At 42.9% G+C, this 9,906-nt stretch overlaps 1 protein-coding gene across 1 annotated transcript; it reads right to left on the bottom strand.

Annotated features, from left to right (window-relative positions):
- Positions 1-3,185: 3,185 nt before the first annotated feature.
- On the bottom strand, positions 3,186-8,356 carry ccn1l2 (cellular communication network factor 1, like 2). The gene is made up of 5 exons (XM_073466256.1): positions 8,092-8,356; positions 7,714-7,927; positions 6,276-6,638; positions 4,569-4,771; positions 3,186-4,333 (listed from the first exon to the last, which is right to left on the bottom strand). Exons 1-5 carry the CDS (start codon positions 8,158-8,160, stop codon positions 4,031-4,033), a joined length of 1,152 nt encoding a protein of 383 aa, XP_073322357.1. The 5' UTR covers positions 8,161-8,356; the 3' UTR covers positions 3,186-4,030.
- Positions 8,357-9,906: the final 1,550 nt, after the last annotated feature.

Genomic DNA, 9,906 nt, shown 5'->3' with positions numbered 1-9,906 from the left:
ATAAAAGATGTTAGCTGTGACATTCTCTCAGAAAAGAGGGTGATTCATGTCCCACACATTAGTTTTCAGCACAAACAGCCAATAACAACTCATATAGAGAAGTGTGTTATCATCCCATATCATATTGAGGAGGACCACTTGGACACATCCTTTGTCAGAGTACATGGCGGTGTGGGGGTGGAGGGATTTCCTTTTCTGCGGTCGGTGTGGCAGCCTGGGCCAACTTCCACCAGCCTCTGAGGGCCAGTTGATTTCCGACATATTTCCTGTTCCTCTGTCAAGGCTATGCTGAAAGTCACAGCTCTCCGTGAGGCTGGACAACACCTGTAACTTCCAGTCTGGGTTCCCAGTCAATACAAACCTCTGTGGAGCATCATTGTATGACAGGCTGCCAAGATATCCACTTTTATGAAGCCCCCTCACTGTAATGTGGAGAGATCCTTCCATCTGAGGTTCTATTTTCTCTCTCATGAGGGTAAGCACCTCAGTGTTATCTGAATTTTGTGGTGTTAGTGTAGAAAATGAGTAATCCTCTCAGGAGTACACCTCTCGAATATAAGTTGCAAACCTTTTAAAGGGGAAATTTGTCTAGGCAACTTCAAACTCTATATTGAGAGTTTGAGCTCAACCAACCATTGAGCCTTAGTGAAGGTAGAGAGCCTTGGGTTATAATTAAACAGGATAAGAAACTGCAGTAAAAATATTTTTCTAATATCCACTAGCCTCTGGTTCTCATTGTGCCATGAATTTCACTGAAATGTCAGGATGGCTCCTAAACAAATGAGCAGTGAAACGTTGTCATGGGACACCAGCTTTCATGTACAACAGCTCTACTGGAAGAGTAATTTCCCTGAATTTACTCCGACCAAACAGCCCGAGCAGACAAACATCGTCATCAAGGGTAATGTTGAGCAGTTCGAGTCAAATGGGCACCAGTGGCGCCATCAGTGACAATAACAAATAGTTAGGAAGTCTCCATGGTGAGATGGCATGCCATGTGTGCTTTTTGGTTCCAGCCTGTCAGTCAGATGGAACAAGAATTCAGCTTTGTCTGAAGGAGGATGCAGAGAGGGATACTAATATTTGACCTATTGTCAGTTGAATTTAAAATAGATGATCCTAAAAGGAAAACAAACCAAGATTTTGTCAAGCCCAAGTTAGGTTTTCAGGCAAGTTTCATTTATGTCACACGTCGCACTGGAAACCACTGTTTTTCATGTTTGGTCATTGACAAACATGCTGTCTGAGGCCGTGGCCACTGACATTTTTTTAAGTTACAAAGTCACCATTGTAGTGGGCTACACAGCCTTAAATCATTGTTTAAAACATTCAAAAATTAACACAGCAACAGTCTGTGAAGAAATAACAGTTCTGACCGTTATGTTGACGTCTGGGCTATGTACTGTGTTGCAGAGATATCTACTGAAGTTAGCATGCTAACCAGCGAGCCCAAGCCTGTAACCTTTAACCACTTCGAGCTCCCAGTCTGGACTGCTAGCTGGACAGCTAACTGAGCTAACCAGCTAACGGCTGTTACAATTAGCAGTAGTTAGCGGTTATTGTGGTGATATGCTGCCCCCTATTTAACCTTGAAGTTATCTTTGACAGGTGGCCACTGTTGAATTCGTATGCCCAACAAATAGGGGCAGCATATCTCCAGAGTAACTGCTAACTGCAGCTAACTGTATGCTGTTTATCCATCCATGACTTTAGCTTCTGTTAGCTTGTTAGCTCAGTTAGCCTTGAAGTTAGCCAGACTACTTTGGGGGTGTCGGTAAGGGAGCTTTTGACAACCCGTATTCCCGTCAGCAACCCGTTTCTTGCTAGGCGGTGACCTCTAGTGGCCTTAGTCATTATTACGGCAGCAAAGGAGGAAGTGAAGAGAAGACAGGGATGGTGGTTGTTTCTCTTTATTGCTATACAGTATAATCCTGCATGTTTGAATGCTTGGGTTTCTGAAAAAGGTTTGAATATACCTTATTAGATTACCAGATCACCACCACATTAGCCATAGAGATTCACTCTCCCCTGATGAAGAATCCTGATGGTTTTGTTCACTCTTATCAACCTTATTTTTAGCGCCACCATGAAGCCAAAACTGATACACCTTCAAGTATCAAACTCTCTTGTCTTTAAACACATTCACACTGCCTGAGGAATGAACCCTCTCCACATTTGACACCTCACCAGATCTTTCCTCTAGCGCCACCCTCAGCTCAGAATGTCTGTGTACCCACCAAGCAATTAAGGTAATGGCTCAAGTATGATCCCACCACTAAATATCTCTGGTGCAGTTGTAAGTGGTGGCTGGAGAATTGGTAGAGATGAAGCCCACAGCAGTTGTTATGACTGGGGCAGTCAGGAGGTCAAAGTGTTCCTCCCTTCTCTCATAAGGAGACAGAGGCCAGGGTGAGGAATCTAGTGGTCCATCGTAATGTTTGTGCTTCAGAGCCAGCTTGAGCATTGTGTAAGGCCTCGAGGCAACATGACCGCAGAGCTCTGGCACAAAATATGTACTGAGAAGCTCTGTGGAAAGAGTAAGACACTGAATATGAAGACAAATGAAAAAACACATGAGGCTGATGATGGCCAAACCAATAAATTGGTGTACACAGCATGTATCATGGCTGGTCAATGACCATGCCCATCAGCCTCAGCTGTACTGTGCTAATCAGCAGATGTTACCATGCTAACATGCTTACCTAAGGTGGTGATCATGTTACACCTTATGCCTGCTTAACATCAGCCTTGTCACATGTTAGCATGCTGAAGTTAGCATTAAGCTCAAAGAGCCACTAGCATGGCTGTAGACTGTAGACTTGCTATCATTTTCTTCTCTTCCTCCTTACTCCAGCAGCTTCAGTTTGAATAGTAATTTGAAAAAATCCACACAAAAGCGGAAAAATTGGTAATAAAACATCAGAAAGATGATCAACTGATCAATGGTTCCTCCATTAGGTGCATAGCTTTTGTAGTCTGAGGGAATTATTCAAAGCAAAAGCCACTTTCGAGAGAGGCTGGCCTGTTCATAAAAAGTGGTGTTGAGTGCAGGATTGTTTCGTTGACTTTGGCTCGGATATATTTGTCTAACTGGACTAATCAGTTCTTTAATTTTTTTGCTATGGTTATGCATTTGCAATTTTTGACAGCTGAAGATAAGAAACTTTACAGGTTGATACATTTTTATTTGATGTACAGGAGTTTAAAGACAAAAAAACATCAAATGAACACATGTGACACGTCTTAAATATTTAGCATCATTTCATCCCTCAAAATAAAGTATTGTATGTACACTGTGAAGGACACACACACAACATAAAATACAATCACACCCCGAAAAATGAGGTGATCCTAGAATTTACCACTCCACAGCTAAGAGTGAAGTCTATGCTTTAATATATACTGTAGTTGCATGGCATTCACTGTAAACTCTCTCGCGTGAAAGTTAGTCATTCCTCAAAAAGACAAATACACTTTCACCTACACACACACACACACACACACACACACACACACACACGTGTAGGAAACATTGTGTCACAAAGGACAGAAATGGCAAAAATGAACACACAGTCCTTATAGTCACTAATGAATATGTCTTATGTCAACTATCTTCCTCATTAATTCAAAATGGGTGTCCATAATTCCCATCAGTTCTCATTAATGTCTGTTACTGGTCTAAACAACCTACCTTCTGTGTGACAAACTGTCACATCACCCTCTGTGGAGAGGACACAAAGATACAAATAAATAAAATAAGTTTCAGTAACAGCTCTCTGCCGACAGTTTAGCAGCACACTGCAGTGTGTTGTCCTCGGTGCTGCCCTGGTGCTAGAGACGTAACACACCTATAATGTGGACAGACTGATGTCATTGTGGCAGGAAGCTTAAAGTGCAAGCGAGTGTATTGCCTGGTTAAGGAGAGGGTGGCAGCAGCTCACCCAGCCGACACACAGGGAGGCAGTCTGCTTTGAAGGGGAGAGTCTTTGCCCACTGTGTCAGGCCAAAAATATAGTATCATGAATCAGCCTCAGTGCCTGAAGATATGGATGTCGTTGTGGAGGCTGACTGAAGGGCTGGAGGGCCCGCTGAGTATACGGCAGCTTGTACTGCAGCTGCAACGCTGGATCCACATGACATTTCTGTAGAAGCCCTCTCCGTCAGAGCAGTGGAAGCGAAGCTTCACAGTGCGAGAGAGGGAGGGTGTGCAGCAGCGGTCATCAGTGCACGTCCCACAGCTGCGAGGGCGGTACAACTGTGCTGTTGAGCAACCAGCGAAGGTGATTCTGACCGGTTCCTTGGACCGGACAGTTCGCTGACACTTCTTCCCCTTCTGGATGACAGAAACAGAGCCACTATTAAACTGACATCACACAGCTCCACTTTAAACATGCTTTATTTATTCATTTTCCATACTAAGTGAAATTCACAGGAACTCTGAGGTATTTAATTAGACTGTTCAAAGAAAATGAAATGAGTTTGCAATGTAATGCCTCTAAAATCCTACTTATATTTTATGTTCATTTCCAATATTCTTTAATTCCCTTATGGGTATGTTTTCAACATACTTTGGTAGCTACAGGAAGCTGTAGCTCACAATGTCGGATCTGGCAGAGTCTGGTTTCTCTGACCAGCCGACAGTCTGGGTTGTTATTGGTCACTCGACTTGAAATGCCCATCCCACATGTTGTGGAACACTCGGTCCATTCTGTGGTTTGTGGGAAACAGCTGTGTTCAAGTAACACCTCAGACATGGGGAATGAAGCCATCTCTGTGGGAGAGCGAACAAACAAAAGGTAATAAGTTACAAAGGGGACAATAAATCCCAGCAACCTTTTGAGCATTATGATGTATTTGTAAAAAAAAATGTCATATTTTTTTTGGTTTTACACATTCTCAATAATCATGGGACACATTTTCATGAAGTTAGCATTGGACATTTATGGTCCCCAAAGGATGAATCACGACCTTTATAGTATTAATACCAGGTTAAATTTTTCATTTGTACAAAAGAAATATCAAAAAATCTAATGTGAAGCTTGCCATAATATTTACTAGCAGTATAGTACATTCATTCTTCCCTGAGGTTAGACCGTTTCCATGTTGTACTTTGAGCTTTCACTCTCAAGACAAAATGTGAGCCTTGTTCACAAGCTGACAATATATATTAGAGAGAAAAACTGATTTTTTCTCTAGATTAAACTTTTTAAATACATGCTCCCCGGGAGACAACATCCTACAGTTTGAATGGCGCCATAACCTTTTCACCAGCAAGGTAACCAGCGGGGCTAAATTAAAAAATGAAAAAGACACTTAGGTTAAATATCTACGATTGTCTGTTTTTTTTGTTTGTTTGTTTTTTTAAAGAGATGCCTAAACAGAAGTAAAATCTGGAATCGGAAAAGTATGAATTTCTAATGAAACGTTGGAGTAATGGATTGCACCAGATATCAATAATCACTAGGGGTGGTGCAACACGTCGACGTAATCGACGTAATTGATTACAAAAATGTGTTGATTTACGTAACGTCCGTCTACGTGGAGGATGTAAGCAGTTCTACTACTCGAGCATTTGAAGCAGAAGCTTATAACATTAATAACAGCAAACAACCAGGATGAGACAGATCATCGCTGTGTTTTAAACTCGGGGACAAGACCGAACCAAAGTGAAGCTGAAACTTAACGCTACACTGAGAAATGTCTGTTGTGGTCCCTCTGTAATATTTCTCCATGCTAAATAACATGTCCTGCTGATCGCCAGTTTATGTGATTGGTCATCACAACGTGACGTCGGCCTGCATTTCTCCAAAAGTTGAGTCGAGTTCAACTTTTTTGCCGCTGCCTTTTTTTTTTTGTGGAACTCCCTGCAGCCCAGACGGAAAACAGAGAAAATGAATAGAAAAAACCTGTGTTTTTCACCACAATGCCTGATCCAATGTTAATTTAAGTCCTGTTTACTTTTTGTCCCCACCATTACACAGATTACCAGTTAAAACTGGGCTATTTTTTGATTATTAGGTGTTGATTATGATTGAAGATGATTGAAATATTAAATGACAAGTGTGATTTTGGGTGAATTCGTTGTTATATTAATCAAGTAATAAAAAAAATTGCGAATATTTAAATGAATTCCAAGCCATTTTTCATAGAATTTGTTTAATCATGTGCTTGTATAATATTATGGAAAATATTCCAATGATTTTGACTTCAGACCATTTTTAGTGTTCGTGTAGGGCATCAGGAAATGCATTACTGAGATTCCCTGCGATGTTTACCTCTGAATGTGGCCCCTCTGGTGGCAGCTGGGTGCTGAGGCTGAAGCTGGGCCTGCAGTAGGACACTGATGTGGTTGGGAAGGGGTTGGCTGTCTGGCGGGGAGGTGTGTGTCAGCTTGTCTGGCTCCTCATTGATGTGGTTGTCGTCGTCACACACCCATTCCTCGCAGCAGCCGCCCTCGGGCCTAGTCAGACGGGGCCATGAGCAGCGCCAGTCGGGCAGTGGCACTTGGTGAGGACAGAGGGGCATGCAGCCCACCACTCCGTCCATGCATGTGCACTGGTGCTGGCAGTTGGGCTGGAAGTCCTCGCCGTGCTGGTACACCCTGCCGCTGAACTCGCAAGGCAAACCCTGGGCCTCAGCTGTCAACAAATAACAGGAACCAGAGCTGTGAGGACAGACTTGATCTTCATAGAAGGACACAGTAGGAAACTTGCATCTGTACGCAACTAATACATTAAAACCTGTGGGATGAAACTGAGCGAAGAAATATATTTTCTCAAAGGGAAGATTTCGTGATGTTTCTTAAAGGGGTATGCCAGTGATTTTGTATTGCAATTCAATATTAAACAAGAATGGTCTACATTAGTGGCAGAAATATCTGTCAGTCCCTACTATAGGTTAGTCTCACCACTGGATTCTTCACTTTCCATAATACAACCTCATAGCACCTTTTTCATTAGAGCCTTCCTGCCTGGAAAATGCTCATACCACCTGTTTGAAAAGCATTTTACACAGTTTTGTATTCTCCAAAAATAACCCTGATGACATCACCAGGGGTATTTTCTCTAACTTTTAAGAGCTCCTCCAGAGCCACAAAAGACCTTATAAAACTGTTTCCACAGGCTGAGCCATACTTCCCAGTAGTACACCAAGTAAACTGATCAGCATACATAAAATCATTAGAGCGCTCCTTTAAATGACAAATATGTAAATTATTGATGATAACTGGTTCTTTGCCATGTGATTTTTACTGGAGGCCTTTCCTCATTAAGTGACATTATCTAGTTCTGCAGTTTTGGAGCCTTTTGGCCCAGGGACCCTTAAAATGAATGAATGTCCACTTGTGACTCCCCATGACATGTGAACTGTCCACCCAGGGAGTGATTTTCTTTTCTTCTCTGATTGTGCCTAGATGAAGTCATGCAGTATTTCACAAGGAACACCAGTAGAATTAAGAGAAAAGTCAAAAGAATATAAACAAAATCAACAGATTTATTGTTTTCATCCATTTAGTTATCTGGTGACCACTTAGATTTGTATCCCTGATCTACTTTCTTGGCACAATGCTGTAGCTGCGTTTTTGATTTTTATTCATGTTTAATGTTTCACTACACGCAGGATTGACTTTCGAGAAGATGCCCACCATCCAAAAAACTAATCTTATCAACTCAATTTAATAATGTGCCTTTGCTCAGCCTGCTTGTCGCCCCTCACCTCGACACAGTCCTCTCTCAGGGTCTCCTCCAGCCCCCAGATGGCAGCGCAGCCCCTTGATGTGATCACAAGGTTCAGTGGCACTGCAGTCCTCATTGAATTGGCGAGCACAAACTTTACAGCAGCCACAGTGGTCAGTCACCCAGCTGACGCCCGGCTGGCACAGGGGGGGCGAGGGGTTGCAGGAGCAATCAGCTGGGCAGTCGCCCGCTGCCTGAGGAACAGGGTCAGAGGTCAGGTCAGCATGTGTAACAGTTGATAGATGTGATTTTAAAAGATAAATATCAAATGTATAAAATTGCTGTTAATCCAAAAATAGCTACATACTATGAAATATATCAAACAGAAAGCAAGTGGACACAAGTAACAGCAACTCACCATCACTGCAGCGCAACCGAGTACAAAGAAGGTGGAAATGATCTGCTGCAAAGTCACAGGGCTAAGCATCCTGATTACAGCAGACAGACAAAAGGACAAAACTGTTAAAACCTTCAAAAGGAAGAAAGGATTTTAGATGTAGAAGTTGTCCAGATAGATTGTCCAGAGTCCTAGAGGAGAGAAGTCTTTTTTCAGCTCCAGTATAAAAATGTATCCACGGTTCAGAGTCTGTGCACTAAGAAGTACACCCGTCTGTTCTTTCCTGCTCTCCTACAGTATCTCAGGTCCAGTCTACTTCATAGAGAGGTTTCCCTGTGCAGAGCTGGTACTTATAGACACACATGCCCCCGCCCACGCAGTGATATCATCAGCTCTCCTCTCAAGATGACTGGAGAGTGTCCAGAGGGAGGAGGTGGCTGGTTTGTTGTTATGACATAGTGACAGAGTGTTTAAACAGTCTAATTGCTGAGCATGTGACCTCAGGAAGAAATGTCAATCTGTCAAAATTAATGCAAGACAAATCTTTAATAGTAACTGGCATATCCAGGCAACCCAATATTGATTTAGATATAATGTACTTTAGGCTTTGAGGGTAACCCTAACCCTCCCACACATACCCAGGGCTATTAGACAGGTCAGGTCATATTTGACATGAAAAGAGAAAACAATGGTAGGACAGGTGTAATGGAAAACCTGAGTAGGGAATCCCACTCCATCACGCTAGCATATTCAACAGGGGAAGTGGTGATGTGGAGAAAATCCCTGTGAACAACTCCTCCACCAGCTCCGGCCAACCAGCCAAGCTCTGTCCTCTCCACTGCAGTGTGTTGTGGGACACTGTGCTCAGGACATCCTGTGTTCCCTCCATCTCTTTCCAAATGGGCTGCATTCCAGGAAATACAGGCCGATCCTCAGGTTCCCATGATTGGTCGGAAAAACTCTGCATTCCCATTGTCATCCCAGGGGCACTTAAAAAGTGTTTTGTTGGAGAGCAGGAAGGTCCTAACATTAAGCGTTGGCTCACACTGTCATGAAACATGGGAAATGTAATTTGGCGCATTTGATAAGGCTGCTGAAGGTCTCGCCTCGTTTCCAAAAAACATGGTTTATACAGTCCGCTGAAAGAGTACTCAAACTGTAGATGCAAAACAGGTAATACATCTGTGTGTCTATATACACATCTATCAACCTTTGACCAGAACAGACAGACCAGATTTTATAGCAGTGATTCCCAGCCTGAGGGTTTGAAAGATCTAGAAGGATACCAGACCACCTGAAAATAGCTGTCTGCTATACCTAATAATGGTGCTATAAGAGCAGTGACAGCTAACTTAACCCAACCAGGTGCCATGCAAAAGTGTGTAATAGACCCTTCCAGTTCACTATGGCAGTGTCACATTTTGCCAACCACGCTGGTTGTCAGTCACTCCTCCTTCAATGTAGGGCTTAACACCGCAGCTCCCCTGGGATGTGTTCAGTCCCCTGCTGTTCATGCTGTACATCCATGACTGCACTCCCAGACATGAGAACCCAAGTGAGAAGTTTGCAAACAGCGCCACCATCATCAGCTGGATTTCAAACAATGATGAGAGTTCATACCGGGAAGAAATCAACAATCTTGCAGAGTGGTGCACATAGAACAATCTACTGCTTCATCGCAAAACCAAGGAGCTGATTGTTGAGTTAAGGAAAAAAGAAGCAACTCCTGTATACATCGGTGGAACTGAGGTGGAGCAGGTGAGAATCAGCATCACAGAAAACCTGCATGTTCATCACACGTCTCCACCCTGGTAAAGAAAGCTCAGAAACAACAGT

This window comes from Pagrus major, chromosome 5 (genome assembly GCF_040436345.1).
Source record: "Pagrus major chromosome 5, Pma_NU_1.0".
Classification (NCBI taxonomy): Eukaryota; Metazoa; Chordata; class Actinopteri; order Spariformes; family Sparidae; genus Pagrus; species Pagrus major.
Note: the sequence above shows the minus strand (reverse complement) of the source record. Positions and strands in the feature narration are given on the sequence as shown.